At 42.5% G+C, this 17,699-nt stretch overlaps 1 protein-coding gene across 2 annotated transcripts in view; it reads right to left on the reverse strand.

The window, feature by feature from the left end:
* Positions 1–13,330, reverse strand: part of TBC1D14 (TBC1 domain family member 14) — a 70,614-nt gene extending 57,284 nt beyond the window's left edge. Inside the window, exons 1-2 of one of the 2 annotated variants that reach the window (XM_055714216.1) lie at positions 12,962–13,330; positions 6,942–7,677 (exon numbers count right to left, since the gene is read on the reverse strand). In XM_055714216.1, coding sequence (XP_055570191.1) covers positions 6,942–7,677; positions 12,962–13,004 — 779 coding nt within the window. In that variant the 5' untranslated portion in view covers positions 13,005–13,330. Of the gene's footprint in view, positions 1–6,941; positions 7,678–11,027; positions 11,119–12,961 lie in introns of those variants that run through there. The other variant, XM_055714210.1, reaches the window with a different exon arrangement.
* Between the last annotated feature and the right edge of the window lie 4,369 nt (positions 13,331–17,699).

Below are 17,699 nucleotides of genomic sequence, written 5' to 3' on the forward strand. Positions count from 1 at the left end.
AAGCTCAACATTTACTTAACAGAACTCTTAAATATCCAAAGCAAGGCATAACAACACATATTCCTGCTCCAGAAAACCAATGGTTTCCACATACTGTTTCTGTTAAACGAATTTTCCTCCTTAATATAGAATCTTACTAACAGACCATTTTTTGTGTTTGAGCCTTTGTAAAGAAGTTTAAAAATTAAAGCTAACATTGACTCCAACTTCACCACAGATTATGTAACACAGGAAGGAAGACAGTATTAAAAAAAGAAGATAATGAAGGAGCAAGAATTTATATTCATTCTATCTAATTTCATCTTGCTCACTGCATTTTTCAGAATCTCCAAGTGTATGTAACATTACCTCACAATGTCAACCCTGATTCAAGTACTCTTTTCAGTCAGGGTAATTTTTTTTATTTTTTTTAATTATTTCTGTACTTTCAATAACTTACAGCAGTTGATATTGCTGATAAGGGAAGTAGGGAACAAAAAGGCAGCTGAACATTTAAACAGTACTTTGATTAGACAGTGTCACATGGCCGTGATCATGCTGATATTCTCTCCCTCTTCCCCCACGCCATCCACTTCTCACAGCTCGTTTTAACTAAGGGGAACGTCAGGAAAATTCTTGTGAATGAACTGAAGATCCAACGGCCATCCAACCCAGTAATTCACTAAACTTTCATATAGACAATGAATCAGGCTGAAAAGGGACCTTACTTTCATTCACCTGAATTAATTCCTGAAGTCTGCATATATCTATTGAAATGTACATAATTCTTACTCATTCTGTTCAAAAGCAAGCATGTAGAATGAGCAGAACTGAACAACCACAAGCTTTCCAAAAGGCAGCCTCACACAGGAGATTAAGGAGGAGCAGTAGGGGAAGAAAGCATTAGAGCTGAATGCTGCAAGCAACATACAACACCCAGCTACGCTACAAATCCAGTTCACTAGCTGGTGTGAGACTTCTGTAATGCTTCCCACCAGCCACTAGAAAAACACACACATCTGTCTATTTCAAATAACTGCACCACGTTAAGTCCTCACTTACTGCATAATTTTGTCCCATTACTAACAAAATCCACCCAAAAATCAAAGCACTGCTGAGCAGATTTTCATTTAACTTCCATAATGAACAAGTAACTTCAACAAGCCTCTTAGTTTTGCTGTTGAGTAACTGAAAACAGTTTTGCACAAACAGGACTTTAAATAAAGCAGATTTTACCTGCAAATGCAACTTCTCTTTATTCTAAAAAGCCACATATTAAATATGATTTAATTCAAAATTTAAGGCAGAACTAACAGAACATTAATTCTAAATAAAAATTACATTCTTACACACACAAAGGGAAAACAGGAATTAAAATTAGTGTGGCCTAGTGGAGACCAGCCACATGCAAAGTTCAAACCTTCATACACCGAATTAGAGGATGGGAATTCTGAAAACTGTATCATACAATTTTCAAACTTCATCAAAAGAAAAGGCCGTTATCTTCGTAGAACTCCAACTTTGTACCTATGGAAGATTTGCTTTGACAAAGAACGTTTATTTCAGAAAAATTCTGCAACTTTTCTTTTGTTTTACACAGAGACGTGACAGTACGTACAGATGAGGGGAGGACCACTTGTCTTTCAAGTAGACAGAAAGTGGCTTTCAAGTAAGTAGTACGCAAAACCATATTGTAAAGGCTGAAGCACCCATCAGATGAATATACTGCAATGCCTCATGGGCTGCTGAAATATCATTTCCAGCATCACCTGTTAATACAGACCCTCAGTGCCTATGCCGCTTCCCACACCACTGAAACATAAGCTTGTTTGCCTCCCTTTCTCCCCAGCCCTTTTACAGACTCGTTATTAACAAAAATTAGCTCAAACCGCACCCAGATAAAGTAGCATGGAGGGATGAAACTACCACCAAATTCCCTTTTCCCTCCAACAGGACAGTGATGCCGCGGGGAGCAGTCAGGCTACTGCTGCAGCAGGGAGCCCAGCCTGGCCGCTGGGCAGCGAGGCAGCCTGTGCCAGGTGTCCATGCAGGATCCCTCTGCCAGAGGCTGGGTCTGTGGGGTCCTTCCTCCCAGCTTCTGAACAACTCCACCTGCAGCTCAGCTAGTTTTTGCTCATTTATGGTTAAAAACAGTGTACCCAAATCCTCCCCCACAGCACATCCAGCTCCTTCTGTCCCTCCTCCTACACACTTCAGTCCTGTTCTCAGCCTGTCTCCTTCTAAACAGCCTATACTGTATCTAATAAGCTTCATTTAACAGAAAACGTGTACAGAAGAGAGACATCATAAGCAAACTTTAGTATCTCAGATTATTCAATCATAATTATTTTTATCCTTTATCTTCCCTTCTATGGTTCAGAGAAATGAAAGTGGGAAATCAACACTATAATGCTCTTTGCCATTCTACCTTCCTTTTACCACCAAAATTAGCAAAGTAGAATAAGCTGTCCTTTCATTAAAGGCAACAAGCAGCATTATGAAAAGGTCCTATTCATTAACACAGGTGACTTACCTATACTATCGATGAACCCAATTCCCAAGTTCAGAACTCTGAATTATGTGTGACCACTCACCTCAAAACGTATGTGTATGTCTATGCAATATAAACGTATCAGATTCACATGATTTCAGACTTACTGCTGAAACCAGCAGGTATTATTTTGAAACTTAAGCCCTTTTTCTTATCAGACTACAAGGAAGGCCACAGTTCAGACTAGGTTTGTCCTTCTATGCATGGTACAGGATGCCTATCCTGCTTCAGAAGCTTTGTCTTAGAAATACAGAGATTCTTTGGAAACAGCCTTGTTAAAGCCCTTTATTTCATGCCTAGTCCCTGTTCTCTGTTGAGGTTTCCTGAGATACTACTACTACGAACGCTTGAATCAAAAACTTTTAGGAGTAGCCTGAAAAGAAAGAGAATCCAGATTCCTGCAAAAATAGACAATATCCACAACAGCGGACTACATAAAGACTCAGGATTCTTGTAGTCCATTAAAACGGAAGAGAACTGCATGACTTACTATTTAACTGAACATAGTCCTAGTCCTTTCTGCAGTCACTCTGTGTGTAACCATAAAAAGCCTCATCTTCAGTCTCCAAAACAATAAATGAAAATTATAAATTAAAAGTATAACTTCTGCAGTAAGATCACAACAGTCCTGACTCAGCAGAGCTGTTTAAAACATGAGCGTTTAAAAAGTCTGTGTTTCAGCAGTACTATATAGAAGCAAAGTCCAAAGGCAAAACTCATTATCCTATGCTACTCTGGGTCACTAGGGCAAATGGACAGACAAGCTACTGGCTCCAGTCTCCCAGACAATTATTTGCTCACACTATTTCTCAAACCAAGTTCCTGCATGTATTCAAACGAAGGAAATTAATTCGAACTCATGCTTTATGTGAAAGACCTTCAGCTTTTTAGAGCTGATATGAGTACATGTGACATTTGGAAACAACCAATGTGTCAGGTTTCTTTGTCAGCAGTCAGTGTTACAGCTGTTTTCAGGAGCAATAATCCACTTTCATTTGCTAACTCATGACAGCAACAGTACCCCACCTAGCACTGTACCCATGATGCCTTAATTTCAAGAGGAAAGCTATGCATGAACAAGCAGAAAACTGCCTCTTTTCCTCACTTTGGATCTTCCTGCCACACCTGAAGAGGCACGTAACAGCCCGAGGGAACAACCAGACCTTTCAGAGTCTTAATCTGCTAAAGAGACAGCAACTGAGCCAGAGAAGCAGTCCAGGAAACTTCCTTCACCATAGTGCTCAAGAAGGTAGGGCAGCTACGCTCCATTCCCAAGTGTCCTTGAAGGTGCAGAGATTGACAGGCAACGAGCCAGCTGGGTTCTCCTTTCTTCAGTCTCTTCCACAACTCAGTTTTCAACTGCAGCCCCAAGCCAACACCAGCACTTCCTAACACTCCACAGACAATTCCACAAGTGATACAGAACACACAGCATCATGCATAGTGCACATGCACATATGCATACTGTTTCGCCAGGAAAAATAAAGAGCGCTAAGAAATAATGTTATATTCCCAAGCAGCTGCTTCTCTAAGCATTTTCTTGGTACTATAAAAGATCTTTTTTTGATCTTAATTGATACATAAGCAGCACATGTGACCAGGCACTGGAAGCACCCGATTTTTGTCAGTATTTCCTCTACAGGCAGCTGCAAATCTTAACTGACATATCCAGAGCAAACATACTTGGATCTTGACAAGTTCAGGGAAACTAACACATTCTCAGATGGCAGGGTTCAATACAAGCACAGCTGCTATTTCAAGAAGCAATGTTTCCCCTTTTACCTAACAACCTGAGCAAAAGCTAAGCTGATTCATCTTCGCTCTCAGTGGTTCAAACCGGTATCCCATTACTCAGAATCCCCCCACAGAGCTAAACCTGCAGGTTAACGCTGAGAGCCCCAGCACTGCAGCCATAACCCATGACTATCAGGCTGCTGGATGGTAGAAAGGCTGTGTTCAAACCACCCAGGTGCTTGTTCTTCCACTCTGTATACACACATGCCAGCCACTGGCAAAAGCCAAAGCCATTTGGGTTTCTCCTGCTGTAACTCATCCTTGGTTTTCAAAAGGAAGGCTGACACAACCTGCAAGAGTGTGTATCTCAAGCGAAGCTCCATTCAGCACAGAGCAAAGTGCTAACATGCTCCTCTCTCTGGGACTTTGTTTATGCCTACCACCACAGCACTTTTACAAACTACTTTAAGAAACTCCCTTCTCAGCAAGCTGGTCTTCAAAGATACTATTCTGAATGCTTCCTCCTTGTCTAACACTGTACACAAACCCTGGCACACAGCGCAGGGTCAGCTAGGTAGGAAGGCCCCTAGAAGTCAGTTACTTTCAAACAAAACACATTGCAGGGCCCAGGTTCATTTACTGAAGTATTTGTTTAAACCCTAGGAATCAAAGGAGCCCACAGGAACTCCAGGGAACAGGGACTGTGTGGGATCATTAGAGGAAGCAATTACAACCCCATGGACAGCGGAGTGCAAATATCAACAAAACCAACATGTTTTGATCCATAACAATGTTGACAGCATAAATATAGATAGCATTCCCTGTGGCACAGAAGGACCTTCAGAAGCTCCCTGCTTGTACTATACCTGTGAAACTCACCGCCAGGTCACATGACATAAGAGAACCGATGCATAAAATATGGCTGTGTGGTGTGCAAGTACAGACAAAAAGTGAGCAACTCTTGTTTTCGAAATAGAGCAGAAAATGGATGTTAAAGGGAAGGATATTAAAGGTCAGGTTACAGACAGCACCCAGAACTTCAAAGCCAATCACCCAGTTTGAACCCAATCCTCATATTCTCACAATGACATCACTCTGTGGGTGACCAAGATTACCTGTTCCCCTTTCAAAAGGTGTTAAGGAAAACCTTTGTTCTCTGGAATTCAATGTACCTGAAAAGATTCAGGTTAAAAAGCTCAGTCTACCGAGTACCATAGTTTCTGTAATACTGGCAAAACAACTGGGGACTACGCAACAGAGTTTGGACAGATGGCTTTATTTTGTTGCATGAGAAAAGTTGAGAAGCACTTTAGCATCCTACTTTGAGCAGGGTCTAAATATGCCTGTTCCACTGTGCTCCCTGCAGGCTGAAGGACAGCATTTGTTTGAGTTAGCAGTTGTGCTATCAGAATGGGTAACAAAAGTTCACGCTTTGAAGTGCTGAGAAGCCTCCTGCTTCAAATTAAGTCTGGTTCCATGGCAACAAACAGAGGTCCACAAAAGCTTCAGCACCTCAAACACGAGTGATGACTGGAGCTCTGCTGCACAGTACTCCAGCCTACCGAATGATAAAAATCCATGAAGGCTTCAGCCAGTTTAGCAGTTCTAAAGAAACCACGTCTCTTAAGCTTTGCAAATAAGGCAGCCTTTCACAGAACGATGCTTGCCCTTCCTCTTAAGTATTTTATCAACCTATTCATCTCACACAACAAAAAAAAATTACATAAGGAAAAAGAGATTAGCCGAAGCAATCACATGTTCAAAACAGGTTAAGTACAGCCTACTCTGCTTGATGCCTGAAGTTTATTTCTAGAAATGTTTCTCTAAAACATACCATACTTCTGACATTATATCCTAAAAACAAGAGATATTAAGAAGAACTTATATAAATTAAAACCAAAACCACACCAACGATCCAAACCCCAAAAGCAGACCAGTCTTTTTCCTCATTCAACACTTTCACCAGGTACCTGCATTTAGAACGCCTTATCATTCCTGTAAGGGCCACATTTAGAATAGGTCATGTAACTGCTTTGAGTGGCCAATGCTTTCATTTGAACAACTGAGTGACAGAGTGTCAGACATTCTCATTCCGTATAAAAATGAAAGAAAAAAGGTATTAACAAAACTGAAATTTGGAAAAATCATAGTAGTCATGCAAGCGTTTGCAAGTATTTGTATTTTAAGCTTCATACACTTACACTGATCAATAAAATACTCCATTCACTACCAGACCATTTAAGAATCCTTAGATGTCAAAGCTCTTCAATACAGGTTTGGATCCTACCCCTATTTACCTATTTATGTGACATGAGATTAAGGACCTTGGCCAAAATCACGAGGCATCACGAGAGAAGCCAGAAAGAAAACACTTGCTAAGAAGAAAAAAACCTCCTCATTCAGAATTCCTTTTACTGTAACACAGAAAGAATCTTTTCAGAAGATTTAAGATGTTTCCATATATCATAAAGATAATACAAAGGAGGATTCAGAGCCTTAGTCCCTAGCAATATTTGTCCACTTACTCAGGACACACAAAAAAAAAATGTTTATACCAATTTAAAATAAAATAGCAAGCCATTATGTCTTTCTAAGTAAGATATCACACAAGACCTTACTCCTTTGATCTTACTTAATCTCACTGTTAAAATACAAATATATTTTACAGAAACATTACCTGGCAAAGAAGTTTGTAAAAGGTCCCAGTATTTTTCTTTTACTGTCCACATCTGGCTCGTGACAACACTCCTGCTGGCTCTGATCATTGGTCTCTTTAGTGGAATTCAGGGTAACATCCGAGAAGTGGACCTCATCAGTCTCAAGATTCACAATTGCACTTGAACTGCTTGTGACCACAAAGTCCAAAATGTCTTCATTGCTAACCGATAAAGTTGTTGACAGTTCTGTGCTAAGACTAGAAACACTACAGACAGAGATATCATCGCTTCGGTTCAGAGTTTTTGAAGTTGGACTATAAAGTTTGACAGTGTCATACCCAGTTCTTGGGAAAGTAGAGGATTTTCGCACAGCATGGTCATGCTCAGCAGTCAGAGGATGGGGAGGCACATAAGACGGCAGCGTGCACGCACTCTGAAAAGCCCTGTCAGGCACAATTTCAGGTTCTGACTGCTTTCTCTTCACAGTTAACACACTGCAGTGAACAGGCTCTGGATTTCCTATTTCTAGAGTTGGAATACCAGAATCCACTGATTTAAGGCTATGACAATCTTTGACAGCACTGGACAGTGGGCCAGGCCCATACTCAGGCAGTGAGAGAGATCCCAGGGTCCCGGAGTTCAAGTTTTGAAGGCCCTGGATACCGCTGCCCACTCTTGCATCCAGAATTCTCATGAAGCTCAAACTATTTAAGGAGTTGGATAAATTTACATCAGTTGTCTTGACCCAACTGGTAACTGGTGAAAAAGAAAGAAAAGACAAGATTATGAGTTTGCAGGAAGGTTGTGGTTTGTTCTTGGCAGTTCGTTTTGTTGTTGTTTTGGTTGTTGTTTTTTTATAAATACACTCAGTTCTGTCATAATTTAGGCTTATAAGTTATTAATCTTCTCTTGCACATGTTTGCTATCCCTTCCCCCTGCTTGATCAAGCAGGACAATGGCAACTTAAACTAGGCTTCTAGAAAGTGTCAAGCATGAAAAGCTTTTCATAAGCAGTTTGTGCGCCAGTGTTTGCTTTGCATACATCTATTGAGAGTGAAATTACATACTATAAAAACTGCAGTACTTTAACATTCCATGTCAATATTGAGACAAATATTTGAAAATTATTTTTATACAGTCATAAATGCTTATTTACTGATGTTGGGAGTCTACAAAATTTGTTTCCATACACTTAGACCAAACTTCTGAAATGTTCACTTAAAGAGAATTTCTTAGCATTCTTCTGAAAACTGTAAAACTGACAATAAATTGTCACTAAAATAAAACATGCAATATATCAGGTTTGCATTAAGTAAGAGATGCAAAATCTGAATAGCTGTAGTGTTATCCACGTAGACAACGTTTTGACAATACCTGATGCACTTTGTCACTGCACCTACAAGTAAAACTGACACTTGCAAATACATTGTATTTACTGCACTCGGGGGGGGATCACTGGTCTTCGTATTTGCAACGTACACTCACACTGTCTCCCCAGGAGTTGCCGGCACGTTAATTAAAATTCAGTCAGTACACCACTTCCAGCCTACATCTGAGTAACCCTCAAACAGAGGGCAGTCAAGTTGAGCTGCAGGGTAGATGCACTCTCCTCATGGGCAACTGCAGCCTTTCATATACTTGGAACACCATCAGAACTGCCGCCTTGACTCCCAGAACTGCTACAGACCCTTTAAAACACTACATGATTATTACCGTGACATTACATAGATCTTCTCTTTCTACATGAATAGTTAAATTACCTACAGCTCTGCTGAAGTTTGCAACGTAATTACTCCGCAGCAGTTGGCAGAACAAATATGGACAGATTGCTTTGGTTTCTTCACTCTGAAACACTCTGGGCTAAGTGTTAAGGAGTGAATACTCCTTCCATCTTGCAGACAGCTTGCTTTCTAGACAGATTTTTCCTCCAGCTCCTGAAGCCTGGTCTCCTGCTTCTGGTCTCCTATTCTGTCTCAAGTTAAAGGTGCCAGTTGTCCTTTAGGAGGTCCTCCCCACATTCTACTTAAAAAAAAACCAAACAACCACACCACCCCCAAAACAAAACTCAAATATCTCATTTGGGAAAAGTGGTTCCTCCCAGCAGTTCCAAACCACTGGCTAATGGCGCCTAAGCCCTGCCAAACACCAGCGTTCAACACACTGTCTGCTCTTAGATTTGAGCCCATCCATACACTTTGGCATTACAATACTGGCAGGCAGTAAGTGACAGAAAACACATTTCAAACATATTCCACTGGTCCAAACCGTAACAATTTCTTCCACAAGCTTTCAGTCACGTGAAAAGTTCATGAATCCAAACATACTTCATATGGTATCCCAACTCTTTAGCGTACTACACAAATGCTGTTCACGAGCTGCTCTGACACTCCAGTTTAATCCACTCCTAAGCATAGGGAAAAGTCAAGTAAAAACCACCCTGGATATTTCATCTTTTGGACCTTTCCAGAACTTTCTAATAAACAGCCAACTGTGTACTACCCATGCAAATCAATCAACGCATCAACTGCCTAATCTTTTGGATAAGCAAGGTTTCCAGTGTATTGTTTTGACTAAAAAGCTTGTGAAGATGTACGCTTTTCTTATAGAGTTGCTATAGCAACTTCTCTTTTTTCACATTGCCACGGTCTGAAAAGTTTACATGCACTGCAATCTGAAGTGATGTCTTGAGATAGCTAACATACCAACTGCATAATTACGAACCTCTCTGTTCACTAGTTAAAAATTGCAAGGGACAGTCAACTGTGAAGTCGAAGTGTACAAATAAGACATAACACGGAGCATTAGATTAAATTACTGTTCAATATACTCAGATCTCCTTCTCTCAGACCTTGCCAGGATTCACTTATTTTCAGTTTTCTCTTCCCCATGCTCACCCACTCCTTCATACACATACACATGATTGCTCTTAAAATCAACAGCCTACCCAGCCCCAACATTACCCTAAAGTATACACACACATTATGGAACTGTATAAGCAAGGGTGCAGGTGTTTGCTTTATCACAATTCACACTTATAAATGCATCTAGAAAATGCAGTCCAGGAAACAAAGTACAGAAAGGTAATCAGCCAGGAACAACTTTGATGATGTTTCAGTAAACAGCACAAGCGTGTTTCCATAATGAATTCCTCCAGTGACTACCTTCACTTCTGCTCAACGATTTTCCCAAGCAGCAGGCAGTCCTTCCTTTAATTGCATGGCTCTTCACCCCCAGGCTTACAAATGGTAAGCATTCAAGTGGCCTTGGAAGGGCCAGTAAACACAGCAGCTCAGGAGGCCAAACAATTCTCTAAGTAAAAGTTTTCAAAGAAAAGTGAAAAAACAGTTCCAGGCAGGGTACTGAGGCTACTTTAACTTGGCTCAGTATTTATTTTTTTTTTTTAAGCAAGAAATTTAACAGGAAGATTCTTTAAATAGGCAACCAGCAACTGCAGAAGTACGTAACAGCTCCAGCTTGCTGGAGCAAATTATGCAATAACAAGTTACAAAGGTTTTACACAGTTCAGTGAAACTGTGGGATGCTTTGAAGCATACCCAGCAAGGGCTTTAAATGAAAACTTGAGATGTAACCAGCTGTCAAAAACATAAATGAGAACTTCTTGATTCATTTTATATTAGGTTGTTGTAGGATTGTTTTTAAGGATGTAGTGAAGTGATATTTATATTCCTTATTTCAGCTGCCTCACCGGTAACTGCAAAATTTGACAACTGATGTCAAACGTTCTAAGTGCCACATGTTCCAATACTAACTTATTTCCATAAATCATTTAGTAACATAGCATTATTGTAGCATTATGATCACAATAAACATAGCATTAGTAGTAAACAGTATTATTAGTATAATAAACTATCGAGAAAGAACAAGCAGTTTTGTCACAGCAAATGCACATTCATCATCCCTATGGTTCACTTAAAACATACTATAATCTAAATAAAATCGGTATTTGTAGTCTTAACATCCTACGTGTTACAGGAACCATGACCTTGAAACTGCAAATATCCCAGAAGGGAGATAAGGAAAAAGAAGCTAGGAAAATATAGCAGAGGTCACAAGTGGCAAGGAGAGGGCAAGAACACACTACTTACTCATTAACTCTTCCAACACAAGTGCGAAGGGGGCACCAGGCAAAGACAGTTTTGCAGCCAGGTTCAAAACTAACATCAGGATCTAGCTATTCATGCAAAGGATAGCTAGCTGAACTGCGTAATTCCTTACCACAGTACACTGTGGATGCCAGAAGTTTACATGTAAGCTCAGGGAAGAAAAAATAACTGAGGATTCCTAAACAAAAAGAAACTCAGGAGGTCCTTCAACTGCAAGTGTCCTAATCAGTCTACATGAGTCCTGCTTTTATACCCTCTCCCAGGTAACTTCTTCTGTCTGATGGTTAGAGTTTTGGTCAGTACAGCTGTCCAGAAGTCCTTACATTCCCCAGGTTCAGATCACTGATGGCATGCGAGAAGGCATGTTCTGACAACAACCAGAGGCTTTAAAACAGGTTTTGACTTTGCGATCACTCAAGCACACAGATGGAACAAGTCATATTTGATTATAATTTCTAAGATCTAGAATAAAATAGCTTTTAAACCCATTTTAATGTAAAATTAAAAGAAAGTTAACAGCAATGCCTAACCATTAGAGTAAAACAAAGATCAGAATGATGCCAATTCAAGCCACATTCTTCCAAGTTTGCTGTGACTTGCAATGCAATTTAGTCAACAAACTTGTTCAGAAGGAAGGGTAAGAAAACTATCTACAAAACAAGCTTTGTATCTTCGCGCCTCACAGGAACGACAAAAGGAACAGATTACATATACTGCTCAGCAGTATATACTGCTCAGGTATTTCCTCAATTACAAAGTTGCCATTGTTTGGTTTATTTTCTTTTAAAAGGAAAAATCTTGTTTAAAAATTAAGGGTTTATATTCCCCACGCATTTGAGAATATTTTTGTTGCATGTTCCAAGAAACACATTGCTGCTATCAAGTGCAACTGCAGGTGACCTCAGTGCACAAGAGCATCAAATCCAGGTTTTCTTTATTAAACGTTTCTTGTTTCAGGTTGTTTATGCTCATGTTCTAACAGCCACAGTGCTGCCAACAGCATAAATTCCTGAGGCTAAGAAAGTCTAGCTTTCAGCAAAGCACGAAATACAGCGATTAATGCTACAGACATAAGCACTGACAAAACGAAGAGATAGAAGTTGGGATTTTGGGTTGTTTTGTTTTGTTTGGTTTTTTTTTAAAGAAGCCTTATCTCTCAGCTGGCACTCTTCACCAAGTCCGAGCTTTACAAACCCGGTTTCTGAGCGAAGTGCTGGAGAGCAATGAAACCATCCACCACTTTTCCACGGTTTGGTTATGTCAGGCGGGCGCTATAAGCGACTCGCAGCGTTCTTCTAAAGCCCCGGCTCCAGAGGCACTTTACCGGGCTTTTTTTCCTCCCCACACCAACACTACAGAAAAATCTGTGGCCACGTTAAATCAGTAGCAGCGTCAGGAGAGCTTCAGCTATTGTTGGCTGTAGTTTTGCTTCGTCTTTGGGAACTGCCTGGGGATGTCGAGGGGGAAGCGAGGCAGCGCCAGAGGCTGGAGCTGCTGCCTTCCCGGGGCTGCGAGCCTGACCCCGCGCCGCCAAGGGCTCCCGGCTGGCAGCCTGCACTTAAACAAACACAACAAACCGAAACAAAACAAAAACTGGACACAAGAGAAAAAAAAAAAAAACCAAAACAAAAAAAAACCAACGCAACCCAAAGCCTCGAGGAAGCGGCGCTCACCCTCCCCCGCGGTGTTTAACCCACTCGGCGGGGGCTCCTGCAACTTTTCCAGGCGGCCCCGGCCGGGCGCGGCGAACGGCCGCCCCTCGGGCCCCTGCCCGGCCAGACCCCCGCTGCGGGGGCTGCTCCCGCCCCCACCCAACAGGTGCCACCGACCCCCCCGGCCCGAGCGCGGCCGGGCCCGGCAGGGCTGAGAGCCGCCGCCCGAGGAGGAAGAGGTACGCGGAAGCTTTGACGCCTCACCGGGGTAGCGCTGCCCTCCGCCGCTCTCCTCATGCTGGGCCATGCCCAACCCGCCCCGCAGCTGCGGCGGGACTAGCAGGCGGCGGGCGGCTGCGGCGGGCGGTCCATGTCGCTCTCCGGTGCGGGCGGACGAGCGGCGGGTTCAGCGCAGGTGAGGCGGGGCGGCCGCCGCCCGCCGGGCGCCCTCTCCACGCGGCGCAGGGCCTCCCATGGCGCCCGCCCCCGCGGCGGCACGGCGCGGCGCACACCTGGCTGCGGGCGCGGCGGCGGACTCCGCCGGCGGGACAGGCGCCGGGCTCCTACCGGGACGCTCCGGTCCCCGCGGCACGGCCGCCTCCCGCCGCTCCCCCTCCCCAGCGCGGCGCTGGGAAGCGCCGCCCGCCGGGGAATGAGACGCCTGCGCGGTGGGGGGCGGCCGCTGGGCGCCGGGGCTGCGCGCCGGCCGCCATTTTGAATCGCCTCAGCGCACCCCGGGTGGGGGGCACGGCGGGGCGCGGCCGGGGCGGCCGTGGAGGAGGCGGCGGCGGCGGTGGTGGTAGCGGTGGGGTGAGCGCGGCGGGCGGAGCGGGCTGAAGAGCGGCCGGGCTTGGCAGGGGTCGCCCGTTCAGAGCGGTTCCGTGCCCCCCGCTGGAGGGGAGCCGGTGTTCGGCTGCCGGGCGGCTGCGTTACTGCCCGTGGCAGTGTGAGAGACCGCGGGGAGCCCGTCAGCGGCGGGGCTCCCCTTGTGTTCCCGGCTGCTCTGAAGAGAAAAAACAAAAGTCAGTGGGGTTTTGCGTCTGGGCTGCGGAAGGTCTGGGGCATCAGGTTAAGGTGTTTCCTTACCTCTGTGCAACTGACCCGTAATGCCAAAGTGGAGGCTCAAGGATGGTAATGGCTATTCTAGCGTGTTTGATTTATCTTTCCATTCTCTTTATTTTCACCTGCCGTCGCAGAGTGCTCTCTTCTGGCGTTTGCATAGCGAACCCCGCGCACACCCCTTCTCCCTGCCGCCCCGCTGAGACCACGGGGTTGCGAGCAGTCGGGACCTCAGAGGAGCAGTACTCACGCTTTCCTGTATTTCGAATCGTTACTGCCTTTTTTTTTTTTTTTTTTCCCTTTCCTGCCAAGATCATATACGTTTTGCACCTAGACTCAGTGATCATGTGTCTGGAATGGTAATAAGATAAAAGTTGTTCCCCATCTTAACTGAAGGTGCAAGTACCAGCCTCTCATCACTTCACACCTACGTCTGCCCTGAAGCTGCAAGCGTCACTGCAGCAAATGCAGAAATACCTGAACTCCTGTTAATGTAATTGGCTCAATATCAGGAAGAGCAAAGCCATGATTATTCAAGTTTTGATATGGGCAAGTTACACCTGAATAAATTGCGAGAGGCTGAGGTAAACTTTTACAGAAGTACTTGCCACCGTGACCCCATTAACACCAGTTCCATGCTATCAAGATGAGAAGTAGGCACTGAAAACCTACCATCAACAAGAGTTACACCTCTGCAGATTTCTTCCTGTGACTGCATCAGAGACTGATAAATATCAACACCTACTCTGCTGGATTTCTAAGATGGGTATCAACATAAACCAATTAAGATTAGCACTAATTTCTCCATATCTTTCTTTGAAAATCACTGCTACCTCTGCAAGACAGTGTGCATGTTACTATTAAAAGAAGGTAAATAAGAACAAAACAGCTTTGAAGCACTAAGAAGTTGTTTATACACAGGAGACGTACTGCTTTGCAGCATATGCTGTCACTAATTCCTTTTTCAGTATTAACATTCGCCTCCTGGTTTTGAGAGTGGGAATCAAGTCTTCTCTTGGCACAACCAGAAGAGTGTATTGTCATGGCATCATCAAACTTGGGTCAAAATTGTTAGGTTCTTAGGGTAAATAACAACATGGAAATACACCATCATGAAATCTGTAAGTCTGCAGAGTGTCTCCCAAGGAAATAATGATACTCCCATCTTCATAATATTATTTAGGCTGAAGAAACTGTTATAAAATCCGCTGCAGGGAATCTTTCAGCACTAGCAGACTGTAAAGTCCAGCTGAAAGTTTCAAGTCACACAAGGAGTTTGGCACTTTTTGAGTCAGCACTTATTTAAGGATAGTATTTTGCCTAACAATCATAATACCTTTCAGATCCCATTCCAAGTGATTTATTTTAGTTGATTTTTTTCCATTTTCAACCCACAGATGACTCTTCCTATTCAGCTGGTAGGTTTTTAGATACCCACTCACAACAAAATCCATACTGTTCTTTGCACTGAAGAAACACAGAACAACTGGGGTCCCAGTGTGCTAGGTGGTGAAAAAATAGCAGGGTCAGCCTCAAAACGTTAACAGAAAATTACAGCCTAGTCAATATAAAAAGCCGACCTCTGTTGCATGTAAATGGCTACATACCTTGTGGAAAAGGCTAAACAGCATTTCTGGTGGCTGTGAGCTATTAGCAGAAGTTGAACTTTTGCATTAGCGGTTAGCATCAGTTCTGTTAAAGCCACTTCCACCCGAGATAACATGGTTTCTGTCAGCAAGTATTACGTATTATAAGGCCTCTGTATTGGTAAAAGCTTAAGGGCTGTGACTAAACACAGCGTCACACCATTAATTCTCATGGAAGCATGGAATGTCCTAATTACTAGAAGAAAACTGACCAGGTACTACCTACTACCAGGTATGGGAAGTATAAATGCCTAAGTGCAAAGGAGACCTTTAGCACCTTTGTTTTTCAGCTGTGCAAAATCTAATGTTCATCCAGAAGGGCACGCTGAGAAATCAAACTCTTTCTGTTTTAACAGATGGGTTGCAAGTAAATCCTGAAAAGCATGATAAGAAGTTAGTTGTGGTGCTTACTCAGCATGGTTATCATCAGTCCTCTGCCATTGATTCAGTCAGGTAAACCTGTAAAATAATTTTGTAAAAATTCTAGGGACAAAATCCTGATGTGTTGTTCAAGAGTGTCTTGCCTGTGGTTGTTGTGCAGAAATGAAGCACTACATAGAGCAGTCTCAAATTGCCAACTGATGTTCACTTACTGGGAAAAAAACATCTATGTGGTCTAATAATAGATCATTGCTAGAGATTTTAATTTTTTGAAAACATTCAATCCAAAGCTCCATCATACAAACTCATATTCATGCCAGCAGAATTCAATATGCTGATTTCATGGTTATTTTGCAAGAAAGCATGAAGAGTTTGCGCTGTGTTCTGTCTCACTGATTTCTCTGAAATGTACTACATATGAAAAAAGTATGCCAAGTAACAGTCCTTCATTTGATCCTTTAGAGTTAAGGAACAAGCGCAAGCTTCCCTCATGCTGCTTATGCCTGTAGATGTGGGAAATAATTTTCTGCTTAGCCTTTCAGTTCTGTTTTGAAGCTTCAGCAATTTTGGAATTGATACTTTTAATTTAAATGTTTTTAAGAACTACATGGGAACACCTAGATTCATTCATCAGAAGCCAAGTATGATGCAAGCAGCTTTCAGAGACAGCCAAACAGCTTCATTTGCATCAGCTGTGCAGCTCCCTATCCATCTTGAGGTCGGTAATTCTCTGTCACAAACTAGAAGACATTTCAGTACATATTTTTTTCTCTAGTTAACCAAAGATTTGCATGTTGTAAAGGTATTAAATCATTGAATATTTGAATACTAGCTGACTAACAGCTCCTGCCTCCATTAACCATCCATGTAATGTAAGGTAGTTTTAGCTCGCACAAGCAAAAGTGCAAGTGTACCAAGTAAGTGCAGCAAATACTGCATAATCTCTGTTACTGTCCATCATGCTAAGAAGCAGAAAAGTTCTCTTTGAAGGTAAGTATTAGAACAGAGATGAGACATTGATGTTTTTCCTCCTTGCTTTACAGAATTATTTGTATGTATGGTAAAGTAACTAACGCATGTTTGATGGTACAGAAGGCAACAATGAATAAATTCAGGTTTCTCCTGACTTGTAGCAATGATGATGATGATTTGATGAAAAATATCAATACCTCAGAAGCAAATGGTGATGTTTTTGACAAATGGAGAATACTATGCTTTTCATCACAAATTAATGTTGTTCTCACAAAACTAATATTTGTCTGTCTTTTGCACATCTGTGTTTGCTAGCAGTCCATTTCCAGCACAGGCATTCCGACTAGCAGTGCACTGTCTATGCACCAAATCATTTTAATAGGTTTGGGATGAATCGGCAACAGCTGGAGAACATGTCATTTCATTCTCCCAAAAGGCTGCCGCCTTCTATAGGAACTTAAACCTCATAAAGGATGAGGAAAATGAAGCCAGTGTGTAAGTACCATTACTGTTAACCCTTCTGTTACCACTGGGTAAGAGCAGACTTCTATGGTTTAAGGTTCCCCTCCATGAGCCAGCAAGAAAATGAAGAGCAGGAAAAGTCGGGGACAAAAGTGTGAGACTTTCCAGCACATTTGAATTTATATTATTAAAACATAATGCACATGACTTGATTGTTTCTATGTCTACATACTGTTTAGGAAAGATGAAATGAGTGATAAGGTGTGAAGGAGTAAGACTATACAAACTACAAATATTGCTGCTTGTATTAATAGCTCAGAACTGCAGAATCTTAAGTGCCCATAAATAACTGCTAACAGAATTTCCATCGTACTTCTGTTATGGGTCTTCACTCATCACTAAATCATACCAGAGAAGGAAAAAAGGTTTTTATTATGCCCAGCTGCATAATGAAATGTTGGGATGCTATAGCAGATTTACTC

The sequence above is a fragment of the Falco cherrug genome, chromosome 1 (assembly GCF_023634085.1).
Source record: "Falco cherrug isolate bFalChe1 chromosome 1, bFalChe1.pri, whole genome shotgun sequence".
Lineage (NCBI taxonomy): Eukaryota > Metazoa > Chordata > Aves > Falconiformes > Falconidae > Falco > Falco cherrug.